General features: G+C 54.4%; 2 protein-coding genes across 8 annotated transcripts in view; both read left to right on the top strand.

The window, feature by feature from the left end:
- Nucleotides 1-19,836, top strand: part of PPIF (peptidylprolyl isomerase F) — an 860,147-nt gene that overhangs the window by 696,893 nt on the left and 143,418 nt on the right. The window lies entirely within an intron of this gene.
- The window catches only part of ZMIZ1 (zinc finger MIZ-type containing 1), a 241,636-nt gene that overhangs the window by 118,917 nt on the left and 102,883 nt on the right, over nucleotides 1-19,836 (top strand). For all 7 annotated transcript variants that reach the window (XM_050803398.1, XM_050803400.1, XM_050803399.1 and 4 more), the window contains 2 exons: nucleotides 12,882-12,990; nucleotides 19,671-19,784. In XM_050803398.1, the coding sequence (XP_050659355.1) occupies nucleotides 12,931-12,990; nucleotides 19,671-19,784 (174 nt within the window). In that variant the 5' untranslated portion in view covers nucleotides 12,882-12,930. The remainder of the gene's footprint in view (nucleotides 1-12,881; nucleotides 12,991-19,670; nucleotides 19,785-19,836) is intronic.

Genomic DNA, 19,836 nt, shown 5'->3' with positions numbered 1-19,836 from the left:
ATCTAACTGGGAATCTTTCACTCAGGAGCAACTCCTGGGACCTGGTTTCCAAGAAACAGATCTGGGCAGAGCCATCTGGGGTGTCCCAGTCACCAGAGCATAGCCTGGCTTCTCTCTGGTCTCCTGTCTCTATTAGAGATGGTGCCCACCCAGGCAGACTTCACCTGGGCATCTAGGCCACTGCTGGAGGAGCTCACTTGTCCAAAAGCTCCTACCCTAATCCATCCTTCCCTCTGGAACATTTGTGACTGTCCTTTGCCACTAGAACAGGGTCCCTCCATCTCCTCAACCTGGCATTCTGGCCAATGGCATGGGACCTCTGCCTCCCTCTCAGCCTCATCCACCCATGACTTCCAAGGCGCCCTGTTGAGCTCATGGTGTGGTTCCCAGAGGGCCTGTGGAGTGGTGGTGTTTAACTCTCTCATGCAAGCACTCGAGCCTCTGGCTCCAGCTTCCTCCTGCCTCTGATGGAGCCGATAAGATCCACCAGGGCACTCGAGAGAGTGAATGTTCACCTGCTCAGGGCTAGGCTAAGTTTCCTAGTCACTAACCCAGTGAATCAGCACAGCAGCCTATGAAGTTGTACAATTATGGTTACTGTTGTTATTATTTATAGATGAGGGACCTGAGGCATACTGAGGCTAGCATTGTACCCCAGGGCACAGAAGCCAGCAAGTGTCAGAGCCAGGATATAAACCCAGGCAGCCTGGTGCCCTTAACCACTAAGCTATACTGCCCATCTAAGATGGGGTGAGACATGGGCCAACTTATGAGGTTATGACACCAACGTGCTTTGTAAACTCTAGAGTGCTGTGCACATTAGACTGTCAAGTCACCCAGGCAGCCTCGGAGCACCTAGCATGATTTTGTCTCTTGGCTTTCAGCAGGCAGCCAGGAAGCGTGCTTTCAGATTGCCTGTGGGGTGTCCAGCCTGTGCTTGGAGGGTTTCAGGAATGAGGGCCCTCTACTCTTGGGCCGAGGTGGCTCAGTCCCCTGAGTGGCCTCACTCCCAGAGACTCCCCTAGATGAAGATGGGGCTAGACCCAGCTGACGCACGCCCCTCCCATGCCATGGGCTTTCTGGAGAAGAGCGCTTGATGGATCACCGTGCCAGCCTCAGCCCAGCTCCCACCCCCGGATCTAGGGATGCTGGAAATCTCCACAGGGAGCTGTGGGGGCTGCCCAGGGCCTCTACAGGGAGAACCATAGCTGCTTCTCAGTAAGAGCCAAGCCCCTGTTCCCATCACACTTGGCATGGGCACCCTGTCCTACCCTACCCCCACCCCCAAGGCAGCTTGGAGCTCCCCAGGGCAAGCCTACTTGAGCAGTCTGTGGGCTGACCACAGGCCTGGCCTGGGCAGGCATCAGCAGGGGGTGGACTGGATGTGGTTGGGGCAGCTGGGGCTCCTGAGGCCTGGGTGTGGGCCCTGGCCCTGCCTCTGATCCACAGTGGGGCCTTCAAGGCTCTGCTCTACCCACCCTGCCCCAGGCCTCCATTTCCTCATCTGTAAATATTAGGATAGGCCTGCGCAGATCCCAGATCACTTCCAGATCTAAGCCATGAGGACTTTTCATTGTTTTTCCATCTACCACTTTTAACTCAAATACATGTCTGCCTTCTGATTCCTCTGTTTCCCCAATTTTTTGGTATTTTAGAAATTAAAATATATATATATATATATATACTAACAGTGAAGAGCAGCTAACTAAAGGAGTACACGCATGGGCTCAGAAGGAGCAGCCAGTGCCCTGGGTCACCCACACCTCCCTGTGTGGCTAGGTAGAAATCACCTACCCACTCTGAGCCTCAACTTTCTCATCTGCAAACTGGAATAATACTTGTTTGCAGGCTACTGTGAGACTGTGATATAAGGTTGCTTGAAATTGGCCCTCCCATCCATAGAGGCTGTTAGTTTGAAAAGAACCTGGCTGTGACTCTCAGTTTGGGGGAAAGCACAAAGTCAGGAAACGGGAAGTTTGCGTATGGATCTTCTTGGTGACCTCAAGCTAAGTCCTCTCCTCTCTGGCCTCTGTTCACTGCCTTTTCAAAAATAGACTACCTAGAAGACTTCATCTCATGTGTTGGTACCAAGTGGTTAACAGTGGCTGTGCAGAAGTGTGTGTGGAGGATTGGCTGGGCATGCCTGGACTCACTGGGAAGAGTGCAGTGATTGATTAGCCATGCCTGCTATGGGTGCGGGAGGTGGAGGTGGTATGGATGCCACCTCCACCTCCTGCATACCAGACCACTACTATCCCTATGCCAGCTGGTCCTTAAGGGCTGATCTAGTTCTGTCTGACTCTTCCTGGGGGATGCCATTGATCCTGCCCCTATTTGGAGCTCCTGCAGAATGCCAGGTGGGATTTGGAGCCTTGGGGAGCTGGGGGTAGGGAGGGGACAATGGAGAATACCTCCTCATCCCTGGAGCCAGGGTGTAGGAACATCTGTTAGGTATTTACAGCCTTCTAGAGGGCACCAGCTGGTGGTCGGGGGGATCCTGCCTCTGTCTAGTCACATCCTTCCCTATATCCTCCAAGGGCCCTTGGGTAACTGTTCCCACCTCTCTCTTCTCCACCTCATGGCATCTGAGCCTTTGGAGTCACAGACAAGAGCCTTGAGGCAGAACCAGGACAGGGCTACTGCATGAGCACTGCTATCCTGGGAGAGGCTTGTGGCCTGCCTGGGCCCAGCACTGGACGGGCCTGTGACTCCCTATCTTCACCATCCTTAGCACTCCACAGCAGTGCTAGTCACCTTCCTCTCACTCAGGGAAGGTGGGGCTGGGGAAGGCAGTGTCTAGTTGAGGGAGGTCTCCCATGTTCCCATGGAAAACATGATACAGAAAAACGTGGGCTTTGTCATCAGACCTGGGTTCAAATCCTGGCACTTGTCAGTAGTGTGACCCTGAACAAGTCATTGGACCTCTCCGAGGCTCAGTTTCTTCATCTATAGCACTGTAATAATAACTGGAATAGCATGGTAGAGTTTTTGAGGCTTAACTGATGTGACATAGAGAACCTAGTGTTTAGCACATATAGGTTTGATAGTTGTTCAGTACCTCTTTCCACTCTGAGGAAACAAAGTGTAGGGGCAGGACCTCCTTGGAATGAGAGAAAGCCCAAGGGGTCTTCTCCAGAGCTGAATCTAACCTTCCTTTGCCTCTTGGGAAGAGAAGCTGTCAGAGAAAGTTCACTGTGAGGTCAGGGATTTGGAGTATGGCCAGAGGATGGCAGGAGAGTTTTGCCTGAAGGGCATGGCCTAGGCCCTCTAAAGTGTCATGTGCGCCAAAAGACAAGGCACACCAAATGCAGCTGGGATCCAAGCCCTGTGTGGGTCGGGTCAGTGGGCTGGCCCCTTTGTCAGGGCCACATTTTGGTGAGTGTTTCCCCAGGAAACCGTCACTCCTGGATTAACTTCTGGGTCCCAGGGCATGTTGTTGGGCATAGCTGTGTGAGGCTGACCCTCATGAAGCCCCCGCTCTGAAATGCCAAGATTACATTATGTTATCCCATTAGCCAGCAATGACAATGGGTGTTCCCGTGAACAAGGATGGGTGTTGGGAGATTGGATCATGGAGAGAAGTGGGTCCACCCTTCCGGAAGCTTTGAGTGCCAAGCCAAAGCATCTGAACTCTGGCCAGGCAGTGTGGAGCCGTGTCAAGTCTTGGCACAGGAGCACTGCCCTGGTTGAGGAAGGAGGGACTGAATTCTAAAGAGTTGTGGCCCGAATGCAGAATTTCACTTTTTGAAACACTGTCCCCTAAGTATTCATTTGCTTAGCTCCTCAATACAGTGGGGCAGGGAGGAGATGCACTTTCCTGTTTGACAGATGAGGATGCAGGCTCAGGAAGGTGAAATAGCCTCCCACAACCTCACAGCCAGGAGGTCTGGCTCTCAGGACCACCGCCTACCCAGGGGCCCCACCCTGTGCTGTGACTCAAGCTGGTCCGAGGGCCTGCTCCAGTTGTCCTGCTAAGAGCTGGAAGCAGCTGGCCCTGTGCAGCTGCCCGGAGCTGCTTCTTCCTTCCCTCTCCCCATCTCGTCTTCTGTCTCTCTGCCCTTCTTTCTGACTTCCCTGAGGTAGGGCACAAAGTCAGTCTCCTACTGTCCTTGCTTCACCACCACCCTCTTCCTCTGCATCCAGCCTGCGTGCCTGGTGCAGGCTACCAAGGGTTGGGAATGCACGAGCCACCTGCGACATGACCACAGGCAGCTCCCACACCTCTCTGAGCTTCGACTCATTATCTATAAGGTGAGGAAGGCATCAGTCTACATCAGTGCTTGCCTAACCTTGGTCACTTTCATCCCATTCATACTATGTTTAAAACGATTCTTTAATTCACTTAGGTCTGCTATTGCTACTTAATTTAACCACATCCTAAATAATAATATTCATGAACTCATCCGTCCAAAAACTTCACTATGAGAATGTAAAAGGTTTGTCTATGGACCTTCTAAAGTCATCCTTGTCCCACCAGCAGCACATGTATCTCTCTTTGGGAACCCTCAATGGGGTGACCAGTGTCTCTGAGTCCTAGGATCTTCTGATTAGGGCTGGGTGATGGGTTTTTCAGCTCTCACCATCCTGGGTCTCATGTGCATCCAGCAGTTGCCATGCGTCCACCTGCCTGTTCACTCATCTAATGAGTACCTGCTGAGTACCGAGCCCTGGGCTAGACTAAGGGATCTGTAACTGGAAGACCTTCCAGCTGATGGAGAGACAGATGCAAAGACTCAGCCCTCATCTAGTGCCACTAAGATGGGGGTGTGTGACAGGGACATTGGGGCGATAGGGGTGGAAACCAAGAAAGAGCAAGAAAGAGTGACAGTTGAGCCAGACCCTGATGGGTGGGAGGTGTCCAGGCATTGCGGGCAGAGGGACAGTCAGAGGCAAAGACGTGGAGGTGCAATCTTGAGGGCACAGTCCGGGAGGCAGGGAACAGCCCCACGTCGGGGACAAAGGATGTGACTGAGAGTGGTGAGGGCTGGGGCCAGGCCGAGCAGGATCCCGACTGATGCTGGCATGTGCAGGTTGGCAGGTCATTGCTGAGCCCAGGGCTCATGATGTTTGTCCCTCTGGGAGTCTAAGGCTGATGAAGGGACTGTCTGAGATGTCCTCTGGTCCCCTAGGCTCTCCCTTCTGGCTGTGTCTTGGAACGCAGCATCTGCTCTCGGGCTGTAGGCAGAGCTGCCCACTCCTGCCACTGGCACCGCTTGCCCCAGGAGACCTGAGCTGCAGATGTGCATGGTGATTGAATCATTTCTGCACACCACTGCTCACACAGCTCCCCAGGGACCCCCACTTGCCTGTGCAAGCTGTCATGAGATGTGTGTGCTCAAGTGCATCTGTGTTGGCATCCAGCATGTGCACGTACCTGCTGTGAAGTGTGCAAAGGGGCACGTGTGTATGTGCCTATACACACGTGTGTGCTGTGCAGACACCTCTCTCTGGGTGCGTGTGCATAATGTGGACTGAACTAGTGAGGCTTCAAAGGTGGGAAATAAAATACTTGTGTTGGGACAGCCGGCTGTTCGGTTAGCTGCCACCCTTGGGAGCTAGCTGCCTATGGAGCTCCACATTTCTACGGGGCAGCTAGGAGCACCTCATCCCCATGTCCAGCAAGGAGCCCGCTGAGGGCTGTTTGCCTCCCCAAGCCGTTGCGGCAGTTGAGATGCTTCTCTCCTTGCTGACTTGGCAGCCCAGAGATGTCCAGGGCTCTACCTGGACCTGTCAGAGGGGCTGCAGCCCAGCTGGGCTTATGGTGCCCTCCGTGTCCTCTTCCCCTCCCCACCTCCACCTCCCACCCTGCCCCATAAGGGCATGAGGTGGGTGTTCCCAGGCCTTTTCAGCTCTCAACGTTCTATCCTCCGAGCAGCCCTCTGTGTAATAGCCACTAACTTTTCTTGAACTCATCTTCTGCACCAGGCGCCGCCAATGGTAGACACCCTCGCTCTGCTGGGTGGTGAGAAGTGTAAATGGAAGCTTGGTCCTGAAAGACGTCCCACAGGAGTTGGGAAGCCGAGCTGACCCCATGTCACCATCCAAAAACTTCCATTTGCCCAACTAAGCCCAGCCAAGCGTAAGGTGCAAGAAGAAGCACAGAGCTGTGAAAGGGCCAGTGTCGTGGCTTTGGGCTGCCCTGGAAGAACAGCTCCCATTGCTGCCGGGCCTGCAGCCTCCCCACGGTCCTGCCTTGGGACAGGCTTTGCAGCTTCAAAAGCAGTCATTCTCCTCTTATGGGGATGGAGTTCTCTGAACAGCCGGAGCTCCTCACAGGGAATCCTAAAGAGGCTGGTATTTGACAGTCTGCCAAAGGCTGGCCAGCCCGATCCTGTGCTTTGCAGACAGCGAAACGCAGGTCCAGCTCTCTGCCCTATTCACTCAGCAGAGCAGGGTCCTGATCCCCCATGCTGATTAGCTTTGCATGGCTCCTGGCTGCTCGGACCAGGGCGTCCTGAGCCGGGATGGGGGTAACCTGCTTGGTCCCACCCCCCATTCAGAGGCAGTAGGAAGGGCTGAGGCCACGGGTGCACGCGGGGCCAGGCCGACAGTGATCTGTTGGGCAGGAGCCGGGCCTCGCGGACTCTACAGCTGCAGCCACTGAGGATTTGTAGCGACTTGTAAAGGCTTAAAGGAGTCCAGGCGCCCGGAGGCGGATGCAGCAGCCCAGCCGTGCAGCGCTCCTGTGGCAAAGGGCGACCTCTGCTGGCCACCAGGTGTGTGCCACCTCCCAAAGCTGGCTGGTGTGCAGAGAGCCCGGTGGTGCAAGTGACTGGATTTGGACAGGTTGGGTGGAACAAGAAGGTCATCTCTTTGGGCCCAGTCACAGCCAGAGGTGGGGACTACCTGGAGGCCCTGACCGCCAGTTGTGGGGAGTGCAAAGAATAGCACATTAACAGCTGGAAAGGTAGAGGGTTTGAATCTCAGCCCAGCAGCTTTCCGGCTATGTCACCTTGGGCAATTTGCTTCCCCTCTCTGAACCTTTTAAGGAGGAAGAAAATTAGCACTGCATAGGGCCTGGCCTGGTGCCTGAACATAGCAGGTATAGAGCAAATGGTAGATCCCAGCCTGCCCCTCAACAAGCTGTCTCTTGCATGCCTCCCTCAGCCTACCCTTCCTCTCTTTATGCCTGGGACCCTTTGCTCTCTAGGCCTTTGACCCTTTTACTCCAGAGACTGGAGCCTCCATCTCCTCCATTCCTGGGGTTAGTAACCGCAGTTCTCCACCATTGACTTCAACAGTTTAAAATTGGCACCTCACCTGTAGGTGCCTCCATAATCTGCTGGCCATTTGTTCTTTTATTGATTAAGAAACACAGGATACACCACTGTCCCTGTTGTCTGCAATGTCCCTCATGCCATTCGTCTACCCACTCTTGGGTCTCGCAGGTGTCGCAAGCCCAGACACTCACCCCTTGGTTCCTGCGAGCTGCAGCCCTGCCTGGGAGCAAAGCCCCCCTGGGACCTGGACACGGCCCAGTGCCCCGTGGCCTTGAACAAACCACTGATGGGCCCCAGGATCCTCAGATTAAAACCAGCTGAGGCAGAGCGGGTAGATAGGGGACCTGAAAGCACCTTTGGCCCCGTAATATTCCAGGAATTTTTCTGTCCAGAAGCCAGTCCAGCCACCGGCCTCCAGACAGAACTGCCCGTGAGCCAGCGTGGGGCCCGCCCGAAGGTGGACAGTCCCGTCTCCCAGTTTGCTGTTTTCTTCTTAAAGCAGGACCTGGCCCCCTGCTGTGACTAAACAGAAAAGAATGGCCTCTGAGCCCCATGATCGCCAACTAGGTGGATTTAAGCTCCTGTGCCTGCCTGGGGCTTCCAGGCACTGTCATTCAACAAGCATTTATCAAGGCCCACCAGGCTCTGCCCCTGGACACAATGTCAGGGGAAAGTTCCTCTTCAGAAGTAGACCCTTATGAGGTCACTGAGTTGCCCCTCTGCAGCATCCTGTTCTGCTGATGGGGAAACCAAGGCTACGAAACCAGAGAAACCCACTCAAAGTCTATCCTGGCTGGGGACATCTGGGTGCTCACTGGAGTGAGGGAGAGGACAGAGGGCCTGGAAGCACACCTAGAACCTCCATGGTGCTCAGGTCTGGCCCCCAGGTCACTTAGGTTTGTCAACAGCGCCCCCTGCTGGCTGCTTGGGCCACCGGTGGCCCTTTGTCCTGGTGGTCAGTGGCCTGCCGACAGGGGGATGAAGGCCTGCCAGGCATGGCGTTTCTTTGTACTTCTCTTCCATCTCCTCCAGCTAGGAGCTGAGCCAGCCCAGGCCTTTGTGGGATGGGTCTCCCTGTCCTGGCTGGCTGTGAAAGTTGAATTCTCTATTGGAACCCTGGCTACCAGTGTTCACCCATGCCCCCACATGGGACCCAGGCCTTCACTGCTGCAGGGGTATCACGTGGTGCCTGGGAGACCACCAGGGTCCTTTGGCTGTGATGGGGACTGGCACCAGGAACTGAGATGGCCTTGCTGAAGGTGGCAGTGTCTTGCTCCTGCTCTGGGCTCTCTGTGTCCTTGTCTTCCCCACCATGGTTTGTCCCTGGCCCCAGGAGCCTTTGTCATGTGGATGCTGGCTGAGGGTCTGTGTGGGTAAACTCAGGAGGACATATTCAGCTCCCGCTTGGGTGACCTACAGAAGTAGCAAGCGGAGCTGCCCTGATCACACCCCTGCCGACCCAGACCACACACACACACACACACCTGTATCCTACTGCCTCCCCAAGACCTGTTCAAGAGTGAAAATTGTAAAGGGAAAGCCAGGATTCTTGATCTGGCTCCTACCCAACAAGCTGTAATCTCCAAGCCTCAGTTTCTTCATCTGTAAAATGGGGATGTAACTACATTCTCTTACCTGTGCTCTGCCTGGACCAGTACCTGACTTGTAGGAGCTCAGCACATGGTCATCTAATAGGTAAATATGGGCTTGGACCAAGAGTTCCTTGAACACAAGAAGATGATTTCATTTTAATCTCTGCACGCCCAATCCATCTAGCCTAGGACCCTGCATGGTATCGTTATTAAAAAGCATTTCGGCCGGGCGCAGTGGCTCATGCCTGTAATCCCAGCACTTTGGGAGGCCGAGGTGGGCAGATCACAAGGTCAGGAGATCGAGACCATCCTGGCTAACACAGTGAAACCCCGTCTCTACTAAAAATACAAAAAATTAGCTGGACGTGGTGGCAGGCGCCTGTAGTCCCAGCTACTCGGGAGGCTGAGGCAAGAGAACGGCGTGAACCCGGGAGGTGGAGCTTGCAATGAGCCGAGATCACGCCACTGCACTCCAGCCTGGGTGACGGACTCGTCTCAAAACAAAACAAAACAAAACAAAGAGCATTTCTTGGGAGAGCGTAAGCATGTACGAATGAGCAAGTGGAGACTAAAGATGTTTGAATGGATGAGTACACAGGTGAACAGGCGGGCATTTGTTTTTACTATTGTTATTTTTAAAATTTTTCTTTTTGGGTGCTCTATCACCCTCCTCCTCCTTCCCCAGGCAGGTATTTTGATGGATAAATGATGGGTGGAGAAATTGGGCGGCGGGTGGGATGAATGGAGGGATGGTTGGCAGGGTGACGGTGGAAGAAATAAGTATGCGCACAACCCCCACTTTCCCCTTCTTGCTGGAGAGCTCCAGTAAGCACTTACCGAAGTACAGAGTCCCAGATGACCCAGCAAGTCCACTTCTGAGTGTATGTTCTCTAGACTAATTCACACACGTGTGATGTGCCGGTATGAACAGTTATTCCTGCAGCACTGCAATGATAAAAATTTGGAGCCAGGCACTGTGGCTCACGCCTGTAATCCCAGCACTTCGGGAGGCCAAGGTGGGCGGATCGCCTGAGATCGGGAGTTTGAGACCAGCCTGGCCCATATGGTGAAACCCTATCTCTATTAAAAATAAAAAAAATTAGCCGGACGTGGTGGCATGCGCCTGTAATCCCAGCTACTCGGGAAGCTGAGACAGGAGAATCACTTGAACCCGGGAGGCGGAGGCTGCAGTGAGCCAAGATCATGCCATTGCACTCTAGTCTGGGAGACAGAGGGAGACTCAGTCTCAAAAAGAAAGAAAAAGAAAGAAAAAGAAAAATTTGGAAACAGGTTCAGGGTCCCTCGTTTCAGGCTGGAGTGTGAGCCCCCTGAGCAGAGGGGCCTTGTCTGGGGGCTCAAGCCTTAGAACAGCACCTGGCAGAGGGTCAATGGACCCATGTTAGTTGGATGATGCTTCATCATACCTAGGAATACTGTGCAGCCATTAAAAAATGAAAAGGTGGCCGGGCACGGTGGCTCACACCTGTAATCCCAGCACTTTGGGAGGCCAAGGCAGGCGAATCATGAGGTAAGGAGATCGAGACCATCCTGGCTAACACAGTGAAACCCCATTTCTACTAAAAATACAAAAAATTAGCCAAGTGTGGCCGGGTGCGGTGGCACATGAATCCTAGCACTTTGGGAGGCCGAGGTGGGCAGATCACCAGGTCAGGAGATCGAGACCATCCTAGTTAACATGGTGAAACCCCGTCTCTACTAAAAGTACAAAAAATTAGCCGGGCGTGGTGGCGGGCGCCTGTAGTCGCAGCTACTCAGAAGGCTGAGGCAGGAGAATGGCATGAACCTGGGAGGCGGAGCTTACAGTGAGCCGAGATCGCGCCACTGTACTCCAGCCTGGTGAAAGTGCAAGACTCCGTCTCCAAAAAAAAAAAAAAAAAGAAAATTAGCCAGGCATAGTGGCAGCGCCTGTGGTCCCAGCTACTCGGGAGGCTGAAACAGGAGACTCGCTTGAACCCGGAAGGCGGAGGTTGCAGTGAGCCAAGATTGTGCCACTGCACTCTAGCCTGGGCAACAAAGCGAAACTGTCTCAAAAAAAAAAAAGAAAAAAAAAGATGCTCTTTATGTCTTGATGTGGAATAAACTTTCAGATGTATCAAGAGGAAGAAAAAAGCGATGTCCAAATAATGTGTAATGTTATTTTCTGTTTTTAAAAATGTGGCAAGAAAAAGTGCGTGTAGATATTTGCTTCTAGATGAGACTCTCCAGAAGGGGGACTGATGGCACTGGTTCTCCTAGAAAAGGCACCAGGGGCCTGGGGACAGGGCCTGGACCCAGGACTGGATACCTTTGTGGACTTTCTGATTTTTGAACCATGCAAATGAATTACCTTTTCAGACACACATGGAGCAATAAGAATTGCAGCAAGAGCTACACATCCTTTAAAGCAATTGGAGGAGGAACAGGACTTTCTTCCAAAGGCTGGGGCCGGGCAATGGTGTTGGTTCCCTCAACGAGCGTGTGTAGAAAGCAGACAGGCAGGCAGACACACCTACACTTCCACCAGCTGCGAGGATTTGGCACATCTGGGGACCTCAGTTTTCTCACCTGTAAAATGGAGATGATCCTAGCCTTACAGAGTGGGTGTGAAGAGGAAAGGAGAGAATGCAGGTGTCCAGCACATGAAAAGTCCAGGGTGACATGGCCAGAGATGAGGGGTCTTTAGTAGGGAGTGTGACAGAGTAGCAGAGAAGGCTTAGGGCTCCAGGTCTCCTGTCCAGCACCCTGGATCTGACGCAGATGTCTGCAGCCTGAACTGTCCCCTGGGGGCAGGAGGGCAAACCGAGCTGGCAGCGGGCAGACTTCTGCCTTGGCCCAAGAACCTGGATCCCTGAGCAGTGGGCGGACTAGGGCCTTACAGTCCTTCCTCTCTCTACCTAGATCTCTGCCATTGCTGTGTGGCCTCCCTGGAGCGGCCTGGGGACTCCTGGGGCTATTTCAAGCCGAGGGAGCTTCCTCCGCTTAGCTCTGTCATCCAGAGGGAAGTCCCATTCATGTTAATGGCCCTGACGCTCCCTTCTCCCACACTTCAGGAAGGGTGAGCCTAGTGCCAAGCCATCCCTGCACCCGCACTGTCAGCCTCGCACAATGGAAACCGCGGGCTGGCAGTCAGGAACCCTGGTTCCTGGTGTGGGCTCAGACACCACTTGCTGTGCCACCCTGGCTTTTCTCTTTCTGTCTCTCAGCCTCAGTTTCTTTATCTAGAAAATAGCTGTGGTGCTCATTCTTATCCTCCTTTTCCAAGAGGGCAAAGTGAAAAAAACAGTTGTGAGTGGTTTGTAAATTATGAAGAACTCTAAAGCCTGAGGGACTGGGGGAGGGCAGGTGCCACCTGAGCTCTCCACTCAGAGCACACGTGCACTGAGGGTCATCATATGGGAAGGTCCTCCTGCACATGTATGAACACACACACACACGTACACACACACACACACACAGGCCAAGCCCTGAACCAGGAATCCAAGGGGAATTGCCACCCCTCCCACCACCCAAAACACACATGCACGTACAGAAATGTGTGCACCTGGCTGGGAGTGGTGGCTCACACCTGTAATCCCAGCACTTTGGGAGGCTGAGGTGGGCGGATCACCTGAGGTCAGGAGTTCGAGACCAGCCTGGCCAACATGGTGAAACTTTGTCTCTACTAAAAATACAAAAATTAGCCAGGTGTGTGGCGGACACCTGTAATCCCAGCTACTCCGGAGGTTGAGGCAGGATAATCGCTTGAGCCTGGGAGGCAGAGGTTGCAATGAGCCGAGATGGCACCACTGCACTCCAGCCTAGGTGACAAGAGCGAAACTCCATCTCAAAAAAAAAAAAAAAGAAAAGAAATGTGGGCATGCCTGCCCAGTGCTCACATGTGCCACGCATGGAAAGCACCTGGAACATTTTCCTGCCCTCAGCCCAGTGAGGTACCCCAGGTGCAGCCCCACAGGGCCCAGCAAAGGGCTCTGGAACCTACCAGTGTTGTGGCCAGAGGGCAGTTGGGAGGCTGATGCAAGGTCGGCAGGCCTGGCGTGATCCAATAACACCCTCTCCTTTCTCTTCGCAGGCTGGACAACGTTCATGGCTCTCGGGTAGAACCCAGCGAAACGGCCAGAATGAATTCTATGGACAGGCACATCCAGCAGACCAATGACCGACTGCAGTGCATCAAGCAGGTGGGTGTGGGGCAAGGCACACTCTGAGAGCGGGACAGATGGGGCGGACAGAGCAGCACACCTATGCTATAGCAACAGGGCATCCGGCGGGTGCTGGCTGGAGCGGATGGCAGGGCCTCCTGACCACCTACCTATCGAGGCCGTTATTGGCATGCTGGCACCCACCAGCCTAATGCTGGAATCACCTGCCTGGGTTTCAGTGCCAATGCTCCCCTGTCCCTTTGCACACCCTTCCCAGCTGTGTGACATTGGGCCAGTGTTGTGGCCTCTCTGGGCTCTGTTTATGTGCAAGGATGCAGTGATGCACCTGGCACTTCCATCTCCCTCCCACCACCTCCCTCCCCAGAACTAAGCTCCCTACCCCTTTGCTCCAGTTGTTCTCTTAAAAATAAAAATAAAAATAAAAGTCACAGGCTGGGTGTGGCAGCTCACGCCTGTAATCCCAGAACTTTGAGTGGCCAAGGTAGGAAGATTGCTTGAGCCCAGGAGTTTGAGCCGAGCCTGGGTAACATAGCAAGACTCTGTCTCGGGGGGGAAAAAGAAGAGGAAAGAAAGAAAATTTAAAAATATTTACTAATTTATTTAAAAAGAAGAACCCATTATAGGCTGGGCCCAGTGGTTCATACCTGTAATCTCAGCGCTTTGGGAGGCTAAGGGAGGAGGATCACTTGAAGCCAAGAGTTTGAAACCAGCCTGGGCAACATAGTGAGACCCCATCTCTATTTTTTAAAAAAGAAAGAAAAAAGCCACAAGGGAAGAGGTCCTAGGAAATCATATCGTTTTACAGGAAAGGAAACAAGTACAGAGAAGAGCAGTGGGTAGCCTGAGGCCACTCAGCCCCTCTGGTGCTGGGAAGACCTCATTGCAGAGAGTGCCATGGTCCCCACCCTGCCGAAGCTCACACCAAGCCCAGGAGGCAGGCTGCCCAGGAGTTCCTCTATTTGGACTGTGGGGAGGTGGGGAACCTTTCACAGGGGCGCCCCCAAGCGGTGGTCAGGAGTGACGCGCCCAACCGCTGGGCCCAGCTCCCACAGCCCAGGCTGGTAGCTTCCCTGTGCAGACCAAGGAACGTTATTCACTCCAGGAAGGACCAGGTACAGCAAGAGGGGCACGGGCTTTGGTGTCAGATGCCTTGGACCCGAGTCCTCATTATTCTATGGACCCACGATGGGATCTCAAGCTAGTCCTCCATTTCTCTGAGCCTCAGTTTCCCCATGTGTCAAATAGGGCCCACCTCGTAGGATGATGTGAGGATGTTACGGGTGAGACACGTAGCCCAGCCCTGGTGTGTGGTGGGTGATCAGCTAATGGCAGTGGTGGCCATTGTCCTCAATATGTGACAGGGAAGGGAGTGCTGGGGCTCGGGCCCCTGGCCTAGGCCAGCTTAGCAAGAAGCTCAGGCAACCAGCATGGGCTGCTGGCCCCTGGGTTCCAGCCAGGTGGAGCTCACAGGCCCCTCCCCACCCAGCCTTCCCTCCCTGAGGGCCAGGGCCCAGACAGAGCCTCCCCAAGGTGCCTGCCCAGTAGAACTGAGGCTATTCCACGAGAACAAGGGGTGTGTGTCCTCTTATTAGCATCGAGCAGAGCAATCTTGAAGTCCGTGCGGGGTCTGTGGAGAGGAAATTGAAGAAGACTTGTTATGGATTGAACCCAACCCCAATGGCTCTCCCAAAAGCCCGTTACGCGCCTCTGCTCACCATGGCAGAATAGAAACCAGACGCCGAGACTCCCTCCTCCCCCACCCTCCCTCCTCCCACTTAGGGTTCTGCAGGGCTCTCTCCTAGCTCTGCCTTTCACCCCGTTTCTCCCACCCTTTGCTCAGCTGGCAGTGGCCCTGCCCCCGCAATGGGACACTCATGCCTCCTGTGCATGAGACCCTCCACATGGCAGGCACATCACCCCTGCCGAGACCTGCTCTCACCCTCTTTCCTCTCGGCACCCAGCTCCATAGCACCAGGGGTCAGGGTGCACCTGACTTCCTTGGCCCTCCCTGGGTCTAGCTTGGGCAGAGCCCACCAGAAGCCCCTCACAGCATGGCACACAGCTCAGTCACCATTGCGTCACTTACAAACTATGCAGCCTTAAGTTGCTGCTTCACCTCCCTTCATCTATAAAATGGGCATTATAATTAATGCACAGCCAGCACATGCCAGAGCCCACACCACCCTCCCTCACCTGCCCTGGCACACACATGCATGCACACACATAGAGGGCTCTGCCTTTCAGCCAGGCAGTGGTGCGTTTGTGAGTGTGAGCAACCTGCCCGGATGCCCGCTGGGCCATCCAGAGCTCCCTGCATGCTCCATGCCTCTCCTCCCACACCCCCGGTCAGACACAGCCCCGTGCTGACATCTGTCTGCTCCACAGCTGCCCTAGAAGGCAGCCTCGGCTGGCTGGGGGTTGTTGATTCTCAGGCATCCTGTAACCTAATCAGAAGAGAAAGGCAAGCATGTCTGCACAAGCTGAGATGATGGATGTGTCGGCTGTGCAGACTTCGGGCCGGTAGGGGCTGTGGTTCCCTCACCTCTCGCCACAGCCATCCCTTCCTGCCCTCACCTTGGTTGTAGCCTTTGCTGACATTCACCAACCCCCGCCCTCTGTACCCTGCTGACCATGTCTCTTCACAGCCTCTATCTCAGCTGCCTTTGTCCCTTCTCAGCCTCTTGGTACTGGGAGAACCAGTGCTTCCTCTCTGTAACATGCCCTCCTCAGAGATGACTGGCACATCCAAGCTCCACTTGGAGAGCCCTGCACATCAGCTCATTCCTGCTCAGCAGCTGCCCGGAACCCCAGGGGCCCTTCTGAGCATCTGTACCCCATCCCTGAGCTAGAACACTTCCTGTGCACCCAGCTATCTCACCTACCCTGCTCTGTCTCTCTGGAGCTATGGGCCCTGTAGGAATACATCAGGTCTCCCACCAGGTTGAGCTCCTTGGGGGCAGAGGATGTGCCATATTCATTTCAAAATCACAGAATCCAGCATAGCATCCAGCTCAGAGTGGGGCCCAACTATTTTGGGTGGGCTGAGGAGAGGGGTGGACTGATAGATGGATACGTAAGGGAATGGATGGATGGATGGATGGACATATGGGCAGATAGTTAGATGGGTGGGTGGGTGGACATGTATAGATGATGAATGGATAAATGGATGAATAAACAGATAGGTGGGTGGCTGGATAAATTAACTTCTGGATGAATGGGCAGATAGGTAAATGAATGAAGGGATGGATGAGTGGTGGATAAAGTGGTGAATGGATGAATGGGTGGGTTGGCAAGCAGACAGATGGATGAATTGATTCATTTAGGATGGATGGATGGATGGATGGATGGATGGATACATGCATAGATTGATGAATGGATGAATCATTTGATTCACAGATGGACTAGTGGACAGATGGATTGATAAGATGAATTCATCATTTCAAGGCATTGCTGTGCCCTGTTCCTGCCCCAGCAGACTCAATGCCTTTGGATATAGCCCAACTCTTATGAGGAATTATAGAGATGGCAGGCTTTCTGATGGGGGACAGAGTACTAGTGTCCAGTAACAGCTACAGTTAGGGAGGCCTCTGCCTATGATTCAAACATGTGCTCCCATCCCCAGCCCATCAATGGCTGGCCCTCTACCTCCCACTGGGGCTCATTCTGCAGTGGCCACCTTGCTGGCCTACACAGCAGGCTCACCATCCTTTGGACAGTTAACTGCTCCCCAATCATTTCCCATGGGGCCCAGCCTTGTGCCAGCCTTTGGGGTTCCAGAGGTGAACAGGAAGGAGGCTATTTCTCCCCTCAAGAGGCTCACAAGAGAAACAGGGAACCGTGGAGGGTCCCTGGCATCAATAGCAGTAGCAGTCTTCCCCTGGGCTCCTGCTCTGTCATGAGTTCCTTGTCATTTCTCAACTTTGCAGCAGCCCTGAATGCCGTCACTGCCCCGTGTCACAGATGTGGGGTCTGATGTGCAGCACCGTCTCCTGGGCTGCATGGCTCAGCGACTCAGACGGGGTTTGGACCATGTCTGTCCTGCTTGTTTCACTAGATCACTTTGTCTCTCTGTGCACTTCAGTCACCTCATGGTTGAAATAGGCGACAAGGGCACAGAGAGGGGAGGGGGCTTGGCCAAGGCCAAAGAGCTGCACAGTAGCCAGCAGTGTATTCCCAGCACTTTGGGAGACTGTGGTGGGAGGACTGCTTGAGCTCAGGAGTGTAAGACCAGCCTGGGCAACATAGCAAGACCTCGTCTCTATTAAACATCAACAACAACAAAAAGTAGCCAGGCATGGTGGTGCACACCAGTAATCCAAGCTACTTGGCAAGCTGAAGTGGGAGGATCCCTTGAGCCCAGGAGACTAAAGCTGCAGTGAGCTATGATTGCACTGCTATACTCCAGCCTGGGTGACAGAATGAGACCCTGTCAAAAAAAAAAAAAAAAAAAAAAAAAAAAAAAAAAAAACACCAGCAAAGGTGTTTTCTGATGTTTTCTTCAGCAGTGAGATGTACCCACAGCCTACAGGCCACATGAGCTGTCTGGGGTAAGCTCAGAAGGCTGGTGAGGTACTGAAGGCTGGGCATTCAGGTGCCAGAACCAGACTGGGCTTCTGAGACTGACCTCAGAGGCCACCCCTGCACCCAGAGCCCCAAAGTGGGGTGCTGTGACCAGCTGGGGGCAGGCAGCTCTGAGGCAGCATGCAGTGGCTCCTGACCCTGCTAACTGGGTGTGACAGCACTGAAATAAACAGAACAACTCGGTTAGCAGGGGTGGCTGGTGGGCAGGAATCAGCTGATTGGCATGGCTTTCCACATGCAGCCCAGATACCACCTGTGGCCTCTGAGGGGCATGCTTTAGAGAAAGGGCACAGGAGGCAGAGGTGAGGACCCGCCGCTGCCCTCACAGAGGGCTTGTTTCTGTATCTTCAAATTCCTCCCGTCTCGCACAATTCAAATGCAGAGAGCACCGCCTTTGCAGAAGGAGCCAGGGCTGAGAGCGGCCACGTGCAGCTGTGCTTTCAGGGGAGCCTTTGGGAGACAGTCAGGGGCAAGGGCAGCCCCACATGGGAGCACCCCATGCTCCAGGCACTTTGCCAGGGGCCATATAAGCCTCATCTTGTTTAAGCCTCACTGCAGCCCTGTGACGGAGGGCTTTGTTGCTGCTTGCCTGCCCTCTTTCTCTCTTACATTGCTTTCTCTCCCTTTACCTCCATGGAAGGAGGGCATTCTTCATTTCACTTTCCTCCACCCATTTTTAAATATCTTGCCTTGCATGAACCACATTGTAGCAACAGTCATGGAACCTTAAGCGAAAGAAATAAAACTTCCCACCACCAAGTCATGTTCTGTCATATCACCATTTTACAGACAGGGCTATTGAGGCTCAGAGAGCTGAGGGGAACCATCCTAGGTCAGTGGTTGGAAGGGGGTGAAGGCAGAGTGTGGACTCCCATAGCTCCCCTGCCAATTCTGGGCCCTGCGACTCCTAAGCCCCTTCCCGCCCTGGCTCTGGGGCAGGCTCATGCTGCAGGTCAAATGGAGGGACTGCCCTGGGTGGCTCCTGTTCTGCTGTCTCTCCCAGCACCAAGGCAATGGGACCTCAGGAGGTGCCATCATCCCTGCAATGGTTAACACTCCTGCGCTGTGGACACCCTCCAGGGGTCCTTCAGGAGGACAGTCAGTCACAGCCAAATTGGGCCAGAGCCCCATCCCAGAATCTCACCTTTGCCCCTAATCTGCTCCTTCCCCTAGCCATATCTTTTGTCTCCTGGACTCAGTACCCAGCTCAGAGGGCCTGGGGAGATGGATAAGAGTGAAGGGGAACCACCCCCTTCGCTTTGCACCTCACCTACCCCAGCAGCCCTGCAGCCTGGGCCTGAAGCAGAACCAGGAGGCCCGGCACCCTGGCACCAGAATTCAGTCTCCATCGACTCAGACTCTCTGCCTGGCAGGGATCTGAGCTCAGGCTGACTTCCCCGTCCATGCCAGCAGCCTCTGAGCAGATCCAGGCAGGGCCCAGTAAGACACACAGCAGCCCCTAGTGTGAGGACCGTCCAGGCACATGTGCTTCCTCCACCTTCCCAGCTGGCTGTGGCCTCCCCCAAGCCCTCACCTTATGTGGCTCCAAAGCCTGAGCTGGTGGGAGCCCAGACCTGGGCTTTGGTGGTGGGGGCTGGGTGGTGGGGGGTGGTCAGGAAGAATCTCCAGGGCCAGCCTGTCCTGGATCAGGGAGGGAGAACCCCCAGAACCCTGCAGGGATCGCCTTCCGCCACCCCCACCAGCATCCAGAAAGCACTCTGCTATCAGTCATCAGCCTTCTCTAGACCTTAGTTTTCCTGTCTTTGCAATGGGGCTACTAATCCACCAGGGGTGGAGGTGGGGGTGGGGGTGGGGGGGAGGTGGGGGGGGGGGGGGGGGGGTGGAGGTGGGGGGGGGGGTAGGGGTGGGGGGGGGGGGTGGGGTGGGGTGGAGGTGGAGGGGGGGGGGGTGGAGGTGGGGGTGGGGGTGGGGCAGGCATGCCGACGGCAGGGCGTGAAATCGAGCATGGGAAAGCTCACTGATCCCAACTACCCCTTTACCCCTTTCCGTGAACCTCCTCCCAGTGAGGCTGGGGTCTTCCCACTCCAGACGCCCACACGCTGCCCATGCTACCCTCATTCCTGGAGCCTGAGCCACCTCATTTTCCTTTCCCACAGCACTTACAGAATCCTGCCAACTTCCACAATGCTGCCACGGAGCTGCTGGACTGGTGTGGAGACCCACGGGCCTTCCAGCGGCCCTTTGAGCAGAGCCTGATGGGCTGTTTGACGGTGAGTCTGCACCCTGTGCACCTGCATTCCTGCCCAGGAACGTCAGCTGAGG

Source organism: Macaca thibetana, chromosome 9 (genome assembly GCF_024542745.1).
Source record: "Macaca thibetana thibetana isolate TM-01 chromosome 9, ASM2454274v1, whole genome shotgun sequence".
In the NCBI taxonomy this organism is placed as follows: domain Eukaryota; kingdom Metazoa; phylum Chordata; class Mammalia; order Primates; family Cercopithecidae; genus Macaca; species Macaca thibetana.
Note: the sequence above shows the minus strand (reverse complement) of the source record. Positions and strands in the feature narration are given on the sequence as shown.